Here is a 23,706-nt window from a genome sequence, read left to right as displayed (position 1 = left end):
TTAGTTTAGCACCATCAGGAAAGCGATTGACTACATCATTAAGAAAAATTTAGAAAATGTACTTATCATTAGAGATCGTCGTTCCTCTGAAATAACCTTGAATTTATCTACCAATCTTTTATTAATGAGATTATAAGACTTGAATTACAATAAAGGAATAGGACTATGATGGGTCAGAGCCGATACAGTCCATCCTGGTAATGTAAGGCTAATGCTGTTGAAAATCTGGGTGCAGGAAAGATGATACAGATTTTATTTTTTCAGATACTGAATAATATAAGAAATTAACGAAATGGATCAGATGTGGCAAGATCGATGGGATACGGCCAATGAGGAAACACAGATCATGGAATTTATTGATAAGGCTCTTTTATCGAAGTTTACACTAGGAGAAATATATTTCGATCTTAATCATAATGGAATTTTTGGCAATGATAACATTTGTCAATACAAAATAAAGACAGAGGATGTTTTATTGAAATGAAAGATGTGGGATAGTGAAAGAAAGGAGATGAAAATTAAGAAAGAGGACAGCCTTCGATTTCTTATATAGGTATCTAGTTTTTATTCTTCTGTGGATATATTATTCGGCAACAAATTAATAAGGTATTTAATAAGTAATATGTATTTAATGTGAAAATTCGCAAAAATGTTATATTGTTTATATTAATAGGGGTTTATGTTATATTTTGCTAAAATAAAACGATTGACATTGGCTGAATATTTGTGGGAAAACCTGAGTCTTTTTGTTTTCTGTTTGGTGGAGTCTTTGTTTCTTGGCATAAAGAACGACTTGCATCAGCTTAGAGATGGAATATAAGACCGACTGCAGGTTTTATGCTTATGTGCTGAAGAGGTTTCGGCCTAGGAGAAGGCGATTGTTATATGCGCTTGCGCATACTTTTGGATGGGTTTTCTATCGTGAAGTTTAGTCAACTTTGGATGGCTTTACTTTGACAGACTTTTCTTATGAGACTTTCCAATCGTTTTAAAGAAAAACCAAGAGTTATTTCAGAGCGAATCATAAAATTTTGAACTGTGATCAGATGATGATGATGATATCTCAACACTTACCACCTTCTCTAAGCTTGCAAACAAATTAAACGAGTAGACATTTGCTTACTAAAGATTCATCGTGCTACAAATCCACATACGCGGTGATTCTAAAATGGAATTATTTTACAAACGCGGTTTTACTCCATTAGGAAATACAGACCTCAACCACTAATAACAATTCTTTAAGATAACTTCAAAAAAAAAAGATAAGATTTCATTTTTTGAATTAAAAATAGTAATGACTTCTTTTAGATTTCTCAGTTTAACATCAATCTACAATTATAGTAGAATTATAGAGCGGTCCTTTTTAAATATGGGAGTCAATTCAAAAATGTCACCGATTCATATATCTTTTAGTGTTATGCTCTCTTGGGTCAAATATATGCCAGTGAGGGACTTTCTGAATTTTCTAAAAATGTAAATTATTTTACACTTAAAGGATTTGCATGTTGCCTTTGGATTTGTGTATCTTGTGAGAAATTCCTAAGATTCTATACCTTATTCTTACTGAAACATTTTCTATTTTCCCTTCGACTATTATTAATTTGTTCGATAAAAATCATACAATAGAAGACGTAATGTTTATATATACAAATGCATGATAATATTCAGCTCACTTGATTTATTTAGTTCAGATCGATCAGACTAGCAATACCTACACTTCATTTTTGCTTTCAGCCCTTGTGAAACTGCAATCAGTATCAATATAAAGTATTAACAAGACTGTGAGCGCCTGAGTTAGTTTATCAAATATCTAAAACTTCCTTGTCCGCTGAAATCTTTAAACTGAGTTGAAATAAACGAAATTTTATCTAAAGACACTGAACAAATCAGATTTTGGAACTTCTAATGATGTATTTTTTTAAAAGAAGTATTATTCAATACTTTCAAATAATAAAAAGTTCTTAATATAGATGGTATGAGAGTATCGAAAATCAGGATCTTGTGAAGAGACATATATAGTAGAAATTTACTGGAAATTTTAAATTTTTTAAGGCACTAATCCTGGAAATACATTTCAAATAAATTTCATCTTAAAATGCTGTTTTCTCTTCTTTACATCTCAATCCTTGAATGAGTTCATAATCAAAAATAACTTTTAAGGGGTATATATTCCCCTTAAAAATGGTATATATTTTCAAAATAACACATAAATCGGCCTTTTATTTGTAAATTTCATAGTCTTGACTTCCAATGACAGGCAGTGAGAATGAAACCTTTTTACTATACGATTTTTGTACGATATCTCCATAATGAGAAGAGGTTTTGTATTTTTATTAACCGTATTCTTAAACATATTAAGTTTCAAAATTATGTTATTTGAAACTTGTTAAGAAAAATTTCCAAATTGTAAAGAACTATCTATAATTTATTTCATTTCTTACATATGTTGAATAAAAGGATGCATATCAAGCTCAATTAACTAAAGAATTTAATAAGTGTCAGGTCATACTACAAATATGGTATTTTTTTCATGAAAAATAAAATAATTTATTAAATAGAAAAAAAAATAGTAAATAAAATTCAAGTAAGATACATCTTAAATGAAATTTTATTTTTGTTTTAGTAGAATATTTTTTTTAAATTTATATAAAGACAATTTATATAAATTTGTACAATTTAAAGACAATTATGGTTTCTCAGTGGACCAAACATTAATTAATAGGTAATGTAATAAAATTGATTGAATTAAATGTAGATTGTAATCGAGTTTTGTGAAATAATTTTTGTGACAAATTCTGCAGCCAGATATGATTTTAACTCGTTAAAATGCACAAATGGTAAAAATTGCATTCATTTATTTTATTGAATGTAAATGAAATTAAAATTAATATTGCAAAAAATATAGAATGGAATATAAAGTATTTCTTCAAATTGCATTAAATAGTAGAAAATAATTGAACATTTTATTTAAAGAAGTTTATTAAACATATGACTTAAATACCTGAAGAACAGCAATATTTTCCTATATTTAGGCATTAAAATTTTTAATTCAAGTTACAAAATAATAGTTTAAAATATAGCTTATATTTAAAAATATGACATAAAAGTTTTATGGCTATTATTGCAAATGCATGTTGGTATTAAAGAAAAAAAACTGATGTGATAATTTATATCACACAAACGGGAGAATGGATACCAGAAAATGTTTAAGAAACTATTTTCTAAGATTAAAAGCAGAAACTAGCGTTTTGCTGAATGTATATCATGCTTTTTGATGTCGATTTTTCTCATTTTCCTAAAAGTTTCGCTATCTGTTGTAAATATTTGATATATCTTGAGAAAACATCTCTTGGTGACGAAAAATGCGAAGCATTATAAGCAGGATAAAATTGAATTTGGGCTTTGAGATATCTCTAAAATATTATTGCATTTCTTATATCCTGAAGGAGAGATAAATTCATTGAAATAATTTTATATCTGAGTTTTTGATTTTAAATTGTTTTACAGTTGATATATCGTAAATATTTTAAAAGAACTCTAATTTAAAAGTATTTCTTTTGCAGTATTTCTCAGTTAGAATTGAAATAATTAGGAAAATTATTTCTTTAAGAAATATTTTTCACAATATGTTAATGATTTTGCATTCAATCCAAAACTTCTCAGATACTTATTTTCAAGGTATTGTTAAATTATCCAAAATGGCTAAGGCAATAGTATTTTTCAAGTTCTCTCATTCAACTAAAACAGATATAATTATTTAAATATTGCAAAATCTTACTGAAAAACAATAATTTCTCTAAATCAAAGATAATAACACAATTTGAGTCATAAAAGCATGGATTAAATTCATATTATGAAAATATTTAATTTATATATCTTTGAATAGTTCAATGGATTAAAGAATCTTTTGTTTATAGGATACTGACTAATTTCAATAATTCAAAATCTTTTTGTAGAATTTTAATATCACTTGGCAGTTTTTTTAACCATATTTTTTGGAAGAAATATTTATATAGATATTAATCGCATACTAATTGCATATGAATATTTTTCAATCTTACTTAGATATGAACTGTCCATTTAAATAAAAAAAATCATGAACTTAATATAACATGTTATTCGAACGCAGTCTGCTATAATACCGTATCCATTTTAAAGTTTATCCATCATTATATTTTTGAATTAACTCTCAGTTTTTCCATGGCGAAATTGGATCCCAATTATTATTATATAACATTGCTAGCCTGAGAGAAGATAGAAAAAAGCTCAAATTATTAGTTATAAAAGAATACTTGTGTGTGCGTGTGTAAAATCCCGTTTTTTAAGGAAAGACACCTATATAGATAAACTTAAAAAACTAATCTAAATATATAATTTGATCCAATTCGTTAAAGTCGTTTCCGAGATACATGAAATGAATTTATATATGCATACAGGAATTGCTAATTTAAAGTTATAAGATCTCGCGAACCTATTAACTAAATTATGGTATTGCTTATTGAACAAATATTTATTTTAAAATATATAATATTGATGTTGTTTAAGTCACATCTTGCGCATATATACTAATGAGTGAGTACTTGAGTGAGTACTTATTTATAATTCAGCATTAGTGAGAGTAATATAACAAATGATTGATGACATTTTAAATCCAATAACAAATTAAAAACATTATGTTTAAGACTTTTGGAAATGATTAGAGAAGTTTTAAAAGTCAAATGTGACTACATGTCGTGCTGACTCACATCATACAACATTCGGAATAATTTCTGTCTAAGAACCAAAATGCCAGCACAATTCTTAAACACTTAAAATAAAAAAAAAATAACGCAACGTCATTTCTTGAGTTAATAGTTCCTTCGGGACTTCAAATGGAATGCAGATCTGTGATGTGGTGGTTTATTTTTAACCGTAAGGGTGTGGTGCAAATTAAAGAGCTCCACCAGAAATGCACTGGACAGGACAACACCCTCTTAAGCCTCTCCCCTTTTGAGGTAATCTCCACTTATTAGGACCCTCTTCACTTCTCAAGAAAGTTACTGGACGCATTCGCTGGAAATAAAGCAACGGGATGGTTGTACTGCAGTGAAGCTATTGTTATACAAGTAATAGTTTCACACATGGGTTAGCAATAATTTTTACACATGGGAAACAAAGTAGCGACTTTTACAGAGGAGCAGTTGGAGGATTACCAAGTTAGTTTAATTTGTTCTATTTTTATCTCATGTAATTTCTTGAAATATTTTAAGGATTTATTTTGCTTTTGTTTATCATTTTTTACCATCGTAATGTCAGTTATATGTGAATTGTACTATGCTCACCTTCATACATGTGGTATAAGGCATGGAATTAATAATGAAGTTATTTCTAAATTTACTTAGAAATATAAAACAAAATTCCCAATGAGAAATTTAAAAAAATTAAGTAATCATTTCTATACTTGAGGTACTAATGTTCGAACAGTGTGGATTTTTATAGGGAAGTAATTGGTGAGTTGTTAAATGAATTTAATTTATTGATTGTAATTGTATCTGATTATTTTAATATATTTGCTTCAATTTCTCATGTATTTGAATCCTTGTTTTCTGTTGTTTTTGAATAATAATAGGATAGAAATTAAGTAGTGCCAATATTCATTTTGAAATTAATATATTGAAAGAGCTGATAAGCAGTTAGGCATTTTGAAAGATATAAAGTAAAAAAAAAATAATCCATTGAATTTTAATTAAAAAATAACAGATAATAAAAATTTCCTTCAAGGAGATTTCATGTATTCCATGAATTACAAATTCCTTTATTGTGTATTAATCCTTATATACGGTTTAAAAAAATATATTTTTTAAATCCTAGGATATTTCATTATAAGTCAGCCGAAAAGTTATCAATATAAGTTGTCAAATTTATAAGATATTTATACCAAGTTCTTCCATCCAGAATTCTTAATTATCTCTATGAAATTCTGACTAATGAATCAATTAATTATGCAACATTAAAATAAAAAAAAAACTTATTTTGAAATTTTTATTATATGATAACTTTACCTTTTGTGCAAGAAAATCTTCAAAAAGTGTATCAGTCTGATTTTTGACTATACAAATATAAATACAAAAGAGTGTTAATATTGAAAGTCTATTAATATAGACATTTAATAACATATTTTTTCAATAACATTCAATTACATATTAATATAGATATTTCTGTACAAAAGATACATATTTTTCTATCACCAAATAATTTGTATTAACATTTCATTACCAGAAAATATAATTTAAAACAACAAAAAAAATCTATCAAAAATATCCCTAATAAAGTTTTAAAAATATAATATATGAGAAAAATTTTAATTTAATCAAAAATGTTATTTTTAAAAAAAGAATGTTCTGTAAAATAAATTATTGAAAGCAGTAAAAAAAAGTATTTCATTAAATTAATTTATTCCTTTGAATTCATAAAATATTTTGAAAATTATGTTTGATGAAATAATTTGATGGAGCATATTTCCTAATCAAACATATTTTGTACTACGATTTAATTTATTTAAGTTATAAAATCAAGATCTATCGTCAAAATAATTCGCTTTAGTTAAATGATTAGCTCTAGGTCATAACATGAATTTTGTATTTTTTTTACCAAAATATTATTTAGTATAAGGTTATGAAATCAAATCTCTTTCAAATTCTCATTATAAATTTCAAGTGCCTTATGTTTCATATTGTGCCAGAACATAAAGATTTTGTACTTTTTTTGAGGTTTTTATTAGTTGATTTATCGTATAGGTTAAAAATTACATTCTTGGAACTTCAGAATTATTCATTAACATTAGAATTTTCTACATTTTATTTTGAAATTACCAGAAAGAACATTATAAATAATTGATTTAAATTACCGCAGATTTAATCAGGCTTTAATCAGGTTTTTTAATCATAAATACTTTATAATTCTAAGAAAATACTTTTTAAATTGAAAAATTACAAAGACGTGCTTGTATACATTAAGCAATCTATCGACATAATTTATTTATAAACATGCAGCTTTAGCACGATATAGTTTATACATAATATTTAAATATTTGGTTCATCATACTTAATTATTTGAAGCCTTGAGCCTAAATCACAAAACGAAAATTAAATAATCGTACAATTAAACATGAGTTAAATTTGTTATATGGCTAAAAAGTTTAAAATTATGAAGAGATAATTACGTCTTTGAAATTATTCAAAATTAACTACGTTTAATAACACAGCAAATTTAACGTTTAGTATTTCAAACACCTCATGATAGTCTCTCGATTTTTTATGACTTATTTAAAGTAATTCCATCAAAAAAAAAACATGCAATGTTTATGTTACAAGTAACTGCAATGATAATAAAATTAAATTCTTCAGAAGTTGAAATATAAATCTATATATCCTTCTAATTCTAATAAACGCTTCGTTATGCAATAGAAATTTTTGAAAGAAATGTTAATTGAAATCGATACTAGTTCAAGAAGTATATATAATATACAATACTCAAATAAATTATTTTAATATGTTGAAAAGCTATTATTTATGCTTCCAACTTTGAAAAAAATCTTCAGATTGCTTTTTTAAATGTTTTGATAAAAATATTCGTTTAATATTTAAAAACATGAAATAGATACTTAGCATAAAAGATTCTTCGAGGTTTTATAAATAATAGTAAAAAGATTTAGCCCTTTTATCAGTTAGCAATGTTTATAATTTATAATAAATAACTAATGCTGAGACAAATTTAAACAAGAGGAAGCGATTTAGATGAGAGACAAATGTAAAAAAAAAATGCTCAGAAAATCTTAAGTCCTTATTATTTTATTCTATTTTTTTTATCCTTCTGTAATATGCACAAACATTTAAGCAACTAGCGATTAAAACACAATGCTACGAGGGATATTTGTATGCAAAATATTGCTAAAATAAATTTCCATTTTAAAAAGAGAAATAACGAGAATTAATTACAAAAATATTCTAGATGACTTATATTTCTTTAGAAGAAAACTCAAAATAAGTGGACTAATAAAATATAGAAGTTTGACAGGAATTCCAAGAAAAAGATCAAACCAACTGACATTTGCACAGATATATGTTTCCAGAAAAATTACTTTGTTATTGCACAGTAATTCATGTTGGTTCATGAGCATATATATCATTCTTTTGAATGAACAATAAAAGAAATGAATATTACAACAAGATTTCATTTTTTTGTGAGTATCATATTTAGATCCTTATTTCATGGGGGAACATTTAAAATATAACGAAACAAACTCTTCCTTCATCCATCAGTAAAAAATAGCAGTTTTAAAAATTGAAGAGGAAATATTCAATAAAATTTATTAAAATCTAAAAAAAATATTGAGCATTTTTAAATTTTTTTTAATTAAATAAGGCTATATTAAATTTTTCTCTAAATTCATTAGCGAAATATTGAATGAATCATTAAAGTTTATTTCATTTATAAACAAAAACTGGCAGTGAATGATATTGATATGTTAATTTTTTTTAACTTGATTGTTGATAATAACGACAAATTAATGTTTTCATATGTTATTTTCCTTTTAATTTTTAGGACTGTACATTTTTTACAAGGAAAGAAATATTAACGTGAGTATGAAATAATATGATATTTTATTTATTTATTAATAAAATTCTTATTTGATAATGTGTCAATCTGTTAGGAGATATAAATTTAAATTATGGTATCAAATGAATTCAATTATGGTATTTATAATTTAAAATATAGAATATTATCGGAATTAAATTTTTATTCTACTTACATGCATATATATATATATATATATATATATATATATATATATATATATATATATATATATATATATATATATATATATATATATATATATATATATATATATATATATATATATATATATATATATATATATATATATATATATATATATAGATAGATAGATATAGATATATATATATTTAATACATAGTCATATGCATTAAGTTGATTAGTTGATTACTTTCAAGATGTTTTACGCGTTTCAGTTTCCGTCCTGGGCTTCAAGATGCATTAGTATAAATCTTTATAGCAAACGAATTCCTCACGTTCTTAATAAACTGCTTATCAATACTCAATCATACTTTTGAATAAATATTTTTATTTAAAATATTAGACGTTTGTATAATTTTGAAAATTAACATTCACTTTTTAAAAAAAAACTTAATATTTTCGCATTAGAATATCTATGCAAATGAAATAAAAATAGCACTTGGCGTGATAATCGCTTTGGAAACCAGATCTCGTGTTTAAAAGTGCTCAATTTGAATGTACTACACCCATAAACATCACGAGACAAGAAAGAAATGTAGCATTGAAGTATCTAAACTTTTTATTCAAATTTTATGGTGCTACCGTCGGTATCAAATATTGAAGAACATTTTGCCAGAACTGCTGCAATATTTTTTTGCACGCCTTGTTGATCTTCATTATCCATCTCGAGAGTTCGAATTTTTAGTGCAACTCGTTTATAGCTTTGATCGGGAATTCCATGTATTTGAATATTTTCAATTGAGTTTTACACCCACTTGGATATAAAAGAAAAGAAGAGGCGCGATAACATTTTTTTATAGAAAATGCGTGGTGCGGCATTTCTTCTTGTTTCTACCCAATCTTTAGAAACTGTTAAAAATGAGATAAAAAAATGTTTTTGAGATATTAAAGTTGTCGCATTTTGTGAAAGCTATTAAACCTTGAAAGGTTTTCGAACATTGCGAAGAAGCAAGAAGAGAATAAAATTGCTGCTTTGCAAAATGTTCTTTTTAAGTTGTAGATGGCGTGATCTGCGGAGGGGTTGGGGTTCCGAATAGTCAGCTATATTGCATTAGAAGTGCTATAAAGATTTACATCTTTGTTGAATAAAGGAAAAGATGTATTGCATGTCTTCAGTCTTTAAGCAAAAAATGCATATAAAAAATAAAAGATTTGAAGAAAAGTAAATTTTGTTGATGGAACCATACATTAATAGTCAATAATAAATGGGGCAATATGCAATTGAAAAGCGAGATAAATGTGAAGCGAGAACATTTCAGAAAATTGAGGAAAGTTTTTGATACTTACAAACTACTACTCAGCCGACCATAATAAATGATATAATATGCTATTGAATTGCGAGACGGATATGGAGTAACAGAAAACCTGTAACAATTTACGAATATAAAGAAACTACTATTAAACCGGGAATCTATGAGTATAATTTAAATAAAGAGAAAACCTGAATTGGCCTTTTCACAAAAATGTTTTTTATATGCTGAATAAAATGCTTACTCCACTTAAAAACTGAAACAAAGTACTTATTGTTCGTTCTAAAAAATCGCTAATAAAACTATTTTTTAATTGAACCATTTTTTATTTCGTTTATTCAATAATAATCATGAAACAATTATAAAATGTCTTTCAAATGTTCCATTCTCTTTTTTCTTCACAATTCTATTAATAAAGAGAGCGTAAATCATAAATAAATAGAAAAAGGACATTTTGAATAGTTACTTTTTTTATTTATTAACTGTAAATATATGCTTTTAACTGGAGTGAAATCATGAAATTTTATTCCATTTCAAAAAAAAAATTTACACAATAAACAAAACAGGCATAATATTATTAAATTAACACATCTTTAATGCACGCCATATTTTGTTGAAAGAATCATAAATAGTATGGATAAGAACTTTAATTTAACCTTTAAAGGCACGAATTTTTATTTTTAATAAATAAAATTTTAAATCAATCGGGAAATGTTTGTGGTAATGGAAAAGATAAAACACATAAGAATTAAAAAAAAAAAAAAATGAAAAAAAAACAATAACTATATTGATGTATTTCTCAATTATTATGAACAATCCTTCTTTGAGTTCTAGAAATCTTTTCAGTACAAGAAAATAATATAACATACATAAATGATACCTCTCATTATATTACAAAATATGAAAATTCAAAAAAACATTTATTTTTAACATTTAAAAATAAAAGGACTTTGCATTTGCTACATGACCTCTGTGTTAATCTTCCATAATGGGATTTTACACCACCATCTGTTTGAAAATATAGGCCATCTTTTCTTACATACATAGTCGGAAAAGGATGAGATGACTCTCTAGGTCTAATGAACTTATGTAGAACTGTTTTTCTATTTTTATGTGTTTTTTACATCAGAAAAATTTTTTAAAGCCTGAATGTATTAGTATATGCAAAAATATAAATATTATTCGTTATTCCTATCTTTTTCCGATCTCCCACCGAGGGAAACCTCAGAGATGAGGATGAGGATAAATGAGGATAAGCAGCTTAAGATATTGTGTTTGGTTTTCTCCACTCTGGAGTTTACAGAAATGGTGGATGTAGGCTACCTCTTTCCGACGTGCTTCCTGCAGGGAGGGTTTTATCGTGGCTTGTGATGACCCTTAAGATTCAACCTTAGTTCCAACCAAAGTTGCTTTAGCAGTGGTCCGGTCAGTCAGATTTAATCCTGAAGAATTAAGAAGCGGGACGGAGCAGCAAGAGGGATTATTTTGTTTCTATCAGGAATTTTTTTTTCTGTATGTTTTTATTCATTAAAAATAAATAATCATAATTCGTAACACCCGCCAAAATGAAATTGTACTCAAATAGTGCGCCAACAATGAAAATTGTCACAGATAAAAAAATAAACAGTCAAAGTTTCTAGTTGCGTTCGGAAACGAAATTAGTTATAGTTAAATTAAAATTTTAAAAAACAAGATACAAATGTTGTTATATCAAGAGCTATGAGGTTTCAAATATACGATTCAGATCTACATTACTATGGATTTAAGGGTAAAATTAAACACACTCAATATATTCTGCTGACAAGGTGGAGGCAAAAAAAAAACCCGGCTTATAATAAAATATCAATTATAATAGTACAATTTTTATATGTTTTAGAGTATTCAAACGTTATCGAGAGCTTGATCCACATCATGTTCCTCAAGTCATGACTGGAGATGAAGCTCACACAATCACTGTGCCTTTGGAGAAAGTGGAAAAAATGCCAGAATTGAAGGTTAATATTTTCTTTTTTAAAAAGACATAATTCTGAAAGCATTTCTTTCGTCTAAAGATCTTTTTCGATGAAATTAAATTTTAAAGATTTCCAGTGAATAAAACACTGTTTCAACGTAGTAAATCGAATTTTAGTCGTTAATATACTAAGCGTTCAAAATTTCAAACCGTTCTCCTTCATCAAAAATTAGCTTAAACTAAATCAAATTTGAATATTTTACTTCCCAGGAAGCTTAATATACAAAACCTTCATTTATTTAAATCTCGACGTCCATTTACAGCTCCATCCTTCATCTTTAGTTAACGAAGTCGTAACATATTTCGTAGCTAAAATTAATTATGTTACATGGCAAGAATTCTGCTGCTGTAGAAGTCTTTAATCTTAATTTAAAAAGTGACGGGTAATCAGTTTCATTTGCATAACATATATGTCAGTCTCAAAGCTAAATTTGTGTAACGCTAAAGGTACTTTAAAAACCTATTTTTATAGTATATATCTGAATGTATTTGTATTTTCATTTTTTTTTAATATTTTTGAAGTTTTGTCTTACTTTATAGACAGAAATGTATGCTATTTTTCATCATCCATTGCTAAATATTGAAATATTAGGTCATTTTTTTATCTATGTATTATAACCAAATATTTCATATATATATTATGAAATCGGCAATTTCTGTAATTCAGTAATCAATGATTTTAAACATTTAAATGGAAAATAATCATTTAATCAAATAATCAATGGAAATTGAATTTCTTTTGTCTAAACATAATATTCAGGTATAATTTGTGACTACATATTTATTTATTATATTTGATTTATAAATCATTAAAACATACTTTTTATCATTATTATGATTACAATTTATTACTTCTTAAAATATGTTTTATATTTCTGCACGGATAGAATTGAAAATAATCACTTAATCAATTTTATTTCTTGTTTCTCTCCTATATATAGGGGGGGATGAAAGAAGTAATTTATATTCTATTAAAATATATAAAAAAATTTTAAAAGTATTGTTTATTTTTAATTTTTTTTTTCACATTTCAGTATTCAACTATCTGTTGTTTGTTTCTATTAATCAATCATGTTCTATTTATTTTTAGATTATTTTCTATGCCATATTTTAATTTGAAACTTCAGATATAATGAAAGAGATTCTTACAGCATTTCATGTTACAAATTAAATAAATACGTTTTTATATACTATTTTCCTCATTGGAATTTCTTTTTATATCTATACGATAGAGTAAACTCTTACTTTAAAACTCTAATAGATTGTTTTTAAAAAAAGTGCATCAATGCATTGTATAGGGAACTGGTAAAAATATCTAGGTTCGAAAGTAGAAATATCTGTTTTTTGCATCTGCATTTCAATACGTTGTCTTGGCAAGCATCACTTTGTTCATAGACCCGCAGTGAGAGATAGTTTTCTTATGTTCTTCTGACTACAGGAGAATCCTTTTCGACAGAGGATTTGCAAAGTGTTTTCGAACGACGGGAGTGGAAACCTGACATTTGATGACTTCCTTGACATGTTCTCGGTATTCAGCGAGCAGGCACCGCGCAACGTCAAGCAGGTCTACGCTTTTAAAATATACGGTAAGTGAAACGTGAAAAGAACATCCTTGCCTACTTCTTTCTTTATCTGTTATGAATATTTGAACTTTCTCATTCTGAATCAGAATATAGAATCAGAATCTATATCAGAATACACGTAGCTTTAGAGATCCAGGTATTATTTGCATAACATTTATTTGATTGTTTTCGTACAATTAAAGAATATATTTAAAAGCTCTTACACCTTAGAATTATATGAAATAATTTGTAATCTCATATTGTATATGAAAAAGTTATAGTGAAATATTTCAATTTTATTGTTTGAGATTAAGTCTTTAAAATCATCCATATATTTTCAAATTTTTTAATAATTATAATTAATATATTTTAATAATTAAGCTTAATAAATTTTAAAAATTATACTTTATATATTTTAATAATTGTACTTAATGTATTTTAATAACTATACTTACATTTTTTTTTAATAATTACACTTGCAATTATATATAACACAAGTATTGTAGTTGGCAGTATTATCACTTTATTAATTATACATTAAAATGCACATAATTGATTAAATTATTGGGAAGTGCAGAAAGTGAAATTTTAATATTAAGAAAGATTATTGTCCATATTCCATAAAGAAGAATATTTTTTTCTGTGAAATTATTTGTAAGATATTTTTTAAAGATTAAAACTACTATTTAAACTTTCGGCTAATCATTTTATAATTTAGTATTGATTGTTATTAACATCATCAATTTGTGATCATAACATGAATTTGGAAGCATCTATTTAAGATAGGAAAAATGCACTAAAAATTATAATTTAAGTAGCATTCAAATCACTATGGGTAAAACTAACGTTCCCTGTTGTTTTGCGATGACAATTATATAAAAGTCTTTCGTATATACATAGAATCCGGAAGCACTTATGTATCTACAAAGCAATTAGATTCTTATTCAGCCTTGTCGCATATAACTGGATTCAAAGTTAGAATGTTCAATGACAGGAGAAACAAACCTCACTCATTATAAGAAATGCATGGTTAACTGGTATTTTCCAGTGGGAGAATTACACTACATGTTGATAAAGAGTATTAATTTATAGGTTTTTTGAAATTAATTTGGAAGAGAATTCCTCCCAGTATGCGAGACGATTTTCGTAATATGTGGATAGAACTGGAGTTGTACTATTTTATTCCGTCATACCATATTGTAAATCTGACTTGCATTTACTTGACAACCATTGTATGTTATCGATCTTTTCAAGCATGGGTGCCATAAATAAATGTATCTAAATTATGCATCTAATAACTAATTTATATCAAGTAATAACATGTATGTCACTTTTCCAATTTGAAGCAATTGTCTTTCTGAAATTACACCTCCGTTAGGAATTCAAAACGATATTCCTCTTTATTAACTGTTGAAATGCTTCGTCTTCTATAAATTCTGTCACAAAAATGTATCTAGGATTTATTTTAATAGGAACATCCTTCATTTTGATGATTGTAAAGATTTCCAACCGATTTTGTATGAAAAATGTGAGGGTTTTATTCTTTTAAAACTTGTTGAATTTTTACCAAAATATCTTTTGGGATAATTTCCTTTCTGTGATATCTACAGTCTTTGATTTATTGCTACTTGAAACTACAAATACTTGATATTTAAAAAAAATGGTAACATTTACCAGTATTATGATGAATTGATCCACGACATTCTTCATCATGATGCCGTTGTCTTCGAACAGTAAAATCGTTTAGATCTCAACGATTTGAACTACCCAACCATAAGAAATACCAAAATTCTATTAGATAATGAATGTATTTAGAGCATTGAGAAGTTGAAACTGTTGTCTCTTTAAATGCAGTCTGAATTGAAGATGTTTTTAAGATTTTCTTTTCAGTCTGACAATGCAAACTAATTTGGTTATGGTTCCATTTAGTTTTAGAGTTCAAAGCTACTAAATGTTGGTAAATTTTGTTAGTCGGTCACAAAATTTGAATTTTTCTTAGATAAGATGATGATTAACAGGCGATATCATCTGCTTGCGATTATCATAGGCAATGGATTCACCTGTAAATATTTGAGATGCATATATGGACTAATAAAATTAAATATTTTCGTCAAACAAAATGCATTTATTTTGAAATTAAAATATTGCATTTCTAGAAAAGAAACATCCACTTTTGGTATATTTTACTATTTGCGTACAATGTTTTGCTAGATACTTATAAGGAACCCGAATTAAATAACTAACAGAACTTAATCGTTTTGAATTGAAATATCATTTTTTTTTAAATTTTTATGTCTTCATAAAAGGCCACTTAATTAAGACAATAATATCTTATTACTTTTGCTTATAGTATCTAAAGAGAATTTTTACTAATTTTTTCACTTAAAAATGATGGTGTTCCTGCCATCCATTTTGGATAAAGAAAATATTATCGTATAAAATTTTATTATTTTAATCTTAGTTTCCTATACATACATATTTATTTATGTTAATTAATGTCAATATAAGTAAAAGATGCATAACTAGTTGCTTCTGGATATGTCTTCCTAACTTATAGTTTTTGTAATATATAAATAATATTTTTCTAGGTTCCTGCAGGAAATTTGTTTATTGTTGACTTTTTTTTACAAGAAACATTTTAAATGATGTAACTGTATGCTAGTTTTGAAATAAGGTTATTGAGAATAATTCCTTTTTATTATACTTTTTATACTTTTAATCAGTCACTTTTTATATAAATTTGTTTTTATTCAATTATACTTTCATTTAGTACTCTTTTGAATTAAAAATTATTCTAACAGTAAATTAAATCTTGTTGTTAATTGAAAAGGATAATTTTCAAGTTGAAAATTAATTTTATTGTTGTTATAATTTTTATTGAATTAAAATATGGTAATACTTTTATTATTACTTCATCTTTAATCTTCCAATTCCTTCCTTTGATATACTTTAAAAATTATCTTATTTTAATTTCAAGCAACTGCTTGCTTTAAAGATGAAATCTATAAAACCTAGGTGAAGCTAGATAAGTTGAGCAAACATCTAGTAAGTCATTGAAATGGTGTTAATTCTAAAATTTTAAAGATTGGCATTTTTTAAACTTCAACTATCTTCTTGCTGCATTTTTTTCTCATGTCTGATATTTTTTTAAAATTTATTTATGTTTAGGGATTATTTACTATACTTTATCCTTGATTGAAGTAATTCTATTCTGTTTTGTGATGTGGTTTGGAAAGGAAGAGGAAGATTACTAACAATTTAGTTGTCGCGATTTTATTTTTGTCTATACTAAGCAATTTTAGTATTTTTAAAATGGTAATGAAAATTTATTTAAAAGAAAATTAAAATTTACGATTAAGTAGGGAATGGATGAAAGAATATCTCCTATTTTATAGTTAAACGTCCGATTTCACATCCTATTACAGTTTGGTTGCACAATTCTCGATTTAAATAGTATCAATTGGATTAAAATATATAGCTCAGGAACGATGAATATTTAACGAAGAACTTTTAGCAAAGATGAATGGATGCTGTTAAAGAGCATATAGCTTTTTTTAGCAAATCTGATTGAGTGATTGGAATAACAATCAAATAATTGAATGATGATATTTCTATGTAGCATTTATTTTATGCTTCCTAGCAATTTCAAATACACTAAAAAATCTCGAATGTAAAAATTTAAATGAATACTTAGAGATTTAAATAAGTAAAATTAAAATGCAAATAAAGATAATGAATAAAAAATGAAAAATAAAAACTCCATATTTGACAAATTCGAGTTGGAATCAACCGGCCATCGTAAGACGGAATCAAAGTTACAGATACTTGACAAATTATGACTAATTATGAACAGATGAAGCAGCAACAATTTAAAATTAGTTTTTTTAATTGCATTGATTTTTTATTTGCAAAAACTTTGATAATTATTCCATTTCAGCAGATGTTTTACAAGTGTTGAAAATTTTTCTTATGATTTTTTCCGTGACATTGAAATTTTTTCATATGGGTTTCGTATGGAATTGGAATAATTTAAATTTGCACAATGCATAAATATTGGAAAAAGAATTAACAGAGAAGGGTTTTAGCGAATATGTTTTAAACTAATGTATCTGGATATCGACGCAAGGGAAAGAGTCATGTCTGAATGATATTAATATCAGTTTCTATCCACAGAAGTGGAGAAAGTTTGGTTAATTTTGCTAACATAAAGCATATCCACGACTGTTGTTTATGAAAATCAAACATAACTTTCAACAAACGATTTCTCATTGATGCTTTAAAAAGCATATGAAACACTTTTGAAAAACAACGTGGCTATGTATCAGTCAAAATCAATCAAGTTTCATAACATTCTTACATTTTTTAAACATTTCCATGCATATAACCTGCCTCTATATACTTGCAAAATTATTATTATCATTAATAATATTAAAGTTATTATTATCATTAATAATAAATCAAGATATCACATCTATTTAAATGCTTATAAATATAAGTTATTTCTTTACTCACGGCTGTTATAATTTGAAATTCTTCCATTATTGTGATTAGTATTCATATTAACACTTAACACGACATCACACGTCGGTTAGTATTTATATTTGGAATAAATACATCTAAAAGTTGAGCATTTAAACATCTGCTATAAAATTAACTATTTTCCAGTTTTTCTTCTTTCCTATTCGATCTTCTCCAATTAAATATATTATTATGTCTTGCAAATTATATGCATGAATATAGTTTAATAATATTAATATTATTTGTGTTTGGAAAACTATAAATAAAATAAATTTTTTGAAAATTCGTTAGACCACACATATATTACCTAAACATCAAACTGGTTATTTAAAAAAAATGGCTTTTCAGTTAAAACTCCTGTTTAAAATATTCTATTTCGAAATTCGAGAAATAAACTATTATAATTACAGAAACTTCTGAAGGCTCATTGTTGAGTGAAAATATAATTAATCTTACTTACAATCTAGGTAAGTACCACCTAAAAGATTACCATTTGATAAATTACAAAAATGTTCTTTTTAATACATTATGCATGGGCATCACTACTGAGAATTAGACACATCATCTGCGAGAGGCTAATTTCAATTTAAAGAATTGCTAATCTACTTTGGTATATATGATGCATAATTTTTCCATTCCGTCAATTGCAATTTTCTAAGATCCCTTTCCGTTTTGTGGTTCCCATAGATTATGATGGTGATCAATTCATCGGTCCTAAAGATCTGGAGCAAGCAGTAACTGCCCTTACAAGAGCAGAACTTAACGAAGAAGAAGTATCCTTAGTTGTGGAGAAAGTTCTAGATGAAGGGGATTTGGATGACGATGGAAAACTTTCTTTCATGGAATTTGAAGCTGTCATATCGAAGGCACCAGATTTCCTTGGGTGATTACAAAAACTTAAATATGCTAATTGATTCGTTTAAATTTAATTAGATTTCTATAACAAATTAGGTTTTAAACTTTTAAAAGATTAAGCGCTGATGAATTGTATTAATTTTTATCAAAACATTGAAATATTTTACAACTTTTGGAATTGTTTTTTAAAAACATAATTAAATTCTTAATCGGATTACAGTTATTTTTATCTTATTATATTATTAAAAGATTGTATATATAATTCCATTAGATCTGTGTATTTCGTTAATTAATTCATTGAATATGCCTTCTTAAGATCTTGCTACCATCTACGTTCCCTATAGTATGAATGAAATTTCTGCATTTCCTGTTACTTCCTTTACAGTGAATTGTTAATGTTTAATAATCCTATTAATTTATTAATGCATTGTTATTCCTCCTCTTGATAATGAGACAATAAGCATCGCTCTTTTCTGAGGCATGAAATATATACCATAATTAGTTCACGGAAGTGTTTAAATTGTGCTGCGTTTGTTTAGTTAAGTTTAAAGGTGAAGCTCTTAATTTTAAAGATTTATGAACGTATAATATCAAGTGTATGGAGATTAATATACAATGAAATATTTAAATAATAGCAAATAGGATTACTAAAATTAATAATGTTAATCATCACAATAAAAGGAGAATCATTGACTAATATTGGTATCTTATGTGTGTGCACCTTTCTTGATTGCCCATAATGAATAACATCCTAATTAATGGATTAATAAATCAGTATACTATTGTCAAGAAGTAGCTTTATATGCAGGGTGTTGCCGAATTCGACTGACAAATTCAGAAGGGTGATAGGAGGCATCAAGAGTATAAAGAATCACCATACAACATGGGGTCCCAAACGAGGTTTAGGGGGTGAAAATCGTAAAAATATAAGGAGTCGGCAAACTTTTGGAAACTGTAAAACACTAATTAAAAAAAATACCAAAAGGTATTTGAACTGTGAATTTTTTTTAAGTAAAAGCACATTCTTGAAGGCTATTTTTCATGTAAGTAACATGCCTATTTGATGAACCAGGGGGTCGTAAATTATTGAAAACGAAAAAGTAGTTTAGAACACTTTTCTGCAAAAATATTAAAACTTTAAGAAAAATAAAAAAAAGAAATGTTATACTCCTTAATTTGATATAAGTCTGTATTGCAAAAAATGAGGACGTTTTAAGATATTAACACAGAAATTTCTAGACCATTTCGAATTTCATTATTTGAAATTAGAAGAGATTGTTTCACTTTTTTCGTCAAAATATTTAAGGATATTTTGATACAGTTTTTAAAATTCACCTCAGCATTATTCTTAGTAAGATAATCGCTCACTTTATAACTTCGTATGCACATTGGCAAAATAATGCTTATTGTCTAATTGATTCAAAAATAGGTTAGATAAAAAAAAATCGTGAATGTCCTATTCATGTTTTAAAAGTATGACAAGAATTAATCACCCTCTATAAAAATGTAATTAAAAAAAAACATCTGAAAAATTGACCAATAATTATGTTAAAATAATTTTTAAACAGCGCATAATATACCAACGTGGAAATAGTAAAATGTGCATAATTGTAAATGAAAAAACGGTTCTGAATTGTTTTATTTATAATTTTTTCACAATTGTAAAATTTTATTTATAATTTAAATTAATTGTTGAGTGTATTTTGTAGAAAATTATTGATAAAATAGAATTTCTTTAATAAAGTTATTTGTTATTAATGAAAGTAGTGTAAAGTTTTAAGATTTTAGATAATGCTCTGTTCCCTATCTTAGCTTCATTCTTTGCAAAACTTGATAAATTTTTCAGCTCTAAAAGGATGATAAATGTTTCGTATCACATATCATATATATATATATATATATATATATATATATATATATATATATATATATATATATATATATATATATATATATATATATATATATATATTCAACATATTAATTTCACAGAAAACTTTTCTTTAATAAAGGGCAAGATGAATTAAGTAGAAGATTCTGAAAAAAAGCTACTTGGTCAACAAGAATTTCGGAATTCTTAACTGGAATGACAGAACGTTCTATAGAACTTGCAACTCTATTAAATAATTAAGTGATAGATTAATTTTTAAATATTTTCTATTTTACACTAAAGAAGAGAATGTATTTCTTTGTTTGAAAAAAAGGCATTCAAATAAATCATTTCGATAGTTAAAATAAATAATGAATTCTTTTTAACATTTTGTTGTAAACGACCATGATAAGCCTTTTTACAAATTAAAAATATAAAATTTATTAAATGATACTAAATGTAAATCCCGAAAATTCATTTTTTTATCAGAATGTTATGTTCAGTACCGAAAAAAATGCATATTAAAGGAGGATAAAATTATGTATTTGCGATTTTAATAATTTTCACAAAATAATATTGACAAGTTATTCTTACATAAATTCTCTAAATATAATCTTAGTACTTTGAGAATTAATAGAATTTTTCTTTAAAACATAGTTATGTGTTTTGATTTTCAAAACTATTCTCCACTAAAAGCAGTATACATATTTTTACATACGTATATCGTAAGTAAATTTCTTTAGACATATTTTACTCACAATATACGTATAAAATAGTACGACAGATATAAGAGATTACGTACATAAACCTATTTACATACGTACACGCATATCGAAATTAAAAAAATTGATCATTTTGAAATCTTAAAGTAAATATTACATTTGGACCAATTTTTGTATTTTGTATAAATAAAATAGTTTTTAAAATTTTCTTATTTCAACTAAATTTTTTTTATTTACAGGACATTCCATATCCGGATTTAATATACTGGAATGGAAATTGGCATGATATTAGTACTTGTTCAGTATGATGAAGAAATAAATTTTTCGTTCCTCTCTTCTATGTAAATATATATTATAATAAATAATTATATTAATTGAGAAAAAATGCATCCTGTGAATTACTAATTTCTTTAAAATTTTTCTTTGTTCTTGCGTTACGCATTTGTTACTGAAAATCGACATGGCAAAATGTAGATCTGGGTAATTTGAAAAAAAAGGATATATAATAAATAATAGCGTAGTATAATATATGTTAGTGAAATATAAGTGATATATAATGAAGTAAATATGAAAAATAAATATGAAGGAATAATGAAAGCATAGGAGATTAATCAGTTTGATCGGATAAATTAAATTCACAAGCATTGTAAGTATCAATCAAACAATCATATTTATTCTAATTGAAAGAGGTAATGAGTTACCTCTTATGTTAATGAGAGTATGAGTTATTAGATGCCTGCGAATACAAAATAAGGATTTATAAGGATTGTAAATTTTAATAATGTAAAAACCTTTTTAATACCCTATAAGGAAGAGAAAAGCAGGCACTATCATGACTTTATAAAGTATTTACAATTATAAATTTCACAAAGGATTTCCAAAAAAAATAATTAATGCTGCTGTTATCTGCGCTTTTCATTTTAAATGCTTTTTTTAGTAATTAAAGGTTTTATTTGGAAATATAATAGATTTCTTTTTTATAATTTATAAAAGGACAAAGAAACAAATAGTTATGGAATGAGTATGGCTGAAAAAGTTTCTGACTAAGATTATAAACCAAATCTAAATCATGAAGGCTATCTTAGATAGTTCTGCAAAATATTCTAATGGCTATTTGATTCTCGATAAAGTGTGTTAATATTCTAAGTCATTAGCATTTCTTTAATAGAAAAGTTTTTTTAAAAAAATGTCCCATTAAATAAAACCCTGCACTAAAGAAAACGGATGTTACCAAGAAAATAGAACACATATGAATAAAATTCACTTTAAAAATACGTTTCGTAAACATTAAAATATAATCATATCTGCAATTGTTTTAATATTAAAATTATATATAATTGTAGTATGAAAAAAAACTTGATGAAGCTGTATACGACTTGGGCTTTTGTCAAAAGTCTTTTTTGTTTGACCTCACAGATTTTCAAAGAGGTCAAATTGTAAGAGCCCAACAATCTGGAGAAACTGTGACCGAAACATCTCTGCATCTTTTAGGCATTTCTAAAGCTATGGTGTCTAAGGTCGTTATGATGTACACAAAGCGTAACAAGATAAATTCGGTAAAGCAAAATTGTGAATAGAAGGAGCAGCTGAGTGAAAGAGATCGACGGTTACTGAAGCGAATTGTGGTGTTTAAAAAGAAACACATAGTGACCGCAGAACTCAATCCCCATCTGTATTATCCAGTATTAATAATTACAGTAAGAAGGCACTATCATAAACAAAACATTTATGGCAGAGCATCAGTTCCCACAGTCACAAATGTTAATGTTAAAAGTTGTTTATTGTGGTGTCATAATCACAAAAGCTGTTCGATTAATAAGAAGACAGTAATATGATGAAACGAATCATCTTTTACTCTTCACTCAGCTACAGGACGAATATACGTTTGGAGGACACCTGCAAGAACATATGATCATGATTGTCTCCTTCCAACTGTCAGATATGGAAATGGATTTGTCATGATATGCAGTTGTGTCATATTTTTCTGCAGGCCTAATTGTAGCTCTTTAAAGAAGGATTTCTGTGGAAAAGTGTAGAAAAGTTTAAACAACATTCTATGATGTGACTGATCCATTCTATTTAAACTGCCATTCTAAGA

The 23,706-nt window shown here is 26.2% G+C and overlaps 1 protein-coding gene across 1 annotated transcript; it reads left to right on the top strand.

The window, feature by feature from the left end:
* The first annotated feature begins 5,024 nt into the window (after nucleotides 1–5,024).
* Nucleotides 5,025–21,935, top strand: LOC129971937 (calcium and integrin-binding family member 3-like). Its single transcript, XM_056085917.1, has 6 exons — nucleotides 5,025–5,195; nucleotides 8,584–8,618; nucleotides 11,947–12,064; nucleotides 13,520–13,667; nucleotides 18,849–19,044; nucleotides 21,848–21,935. The coding sequence occupies exons 1-6, from the start codon at nucleotides 5,145–5,147 to the stop codon at nucleotides 21,867–21,869; spliced, it is 570 nt and encodes a 189-aa protein (XP_055941892.1). The 5' UTR covers nucleotides 5,025–5,144; the 3' UTR covers nucleotides 21,870–21,935.
* Nucleotides 21,936–23,706: the final 1,771 nt, after the last annotated feature.

Source organism: Argiope bruennichi, chromosome 1, assembly GCF_947563725.1.
Source record: "Argiope bruennichi chromosome 1, qqArgBrue1.1, whole genome shotgun sequence".
NCBI lineage: Eukaryota > Metazoa > Arthropoda > Arachnida > Araneae > Araneidae > Argiope > Argiope bruennichi.
Note: the sequence above shows the minus strand (reverse complement) of the source record. Positions and strands in the feature narration are given on the sequence as shown.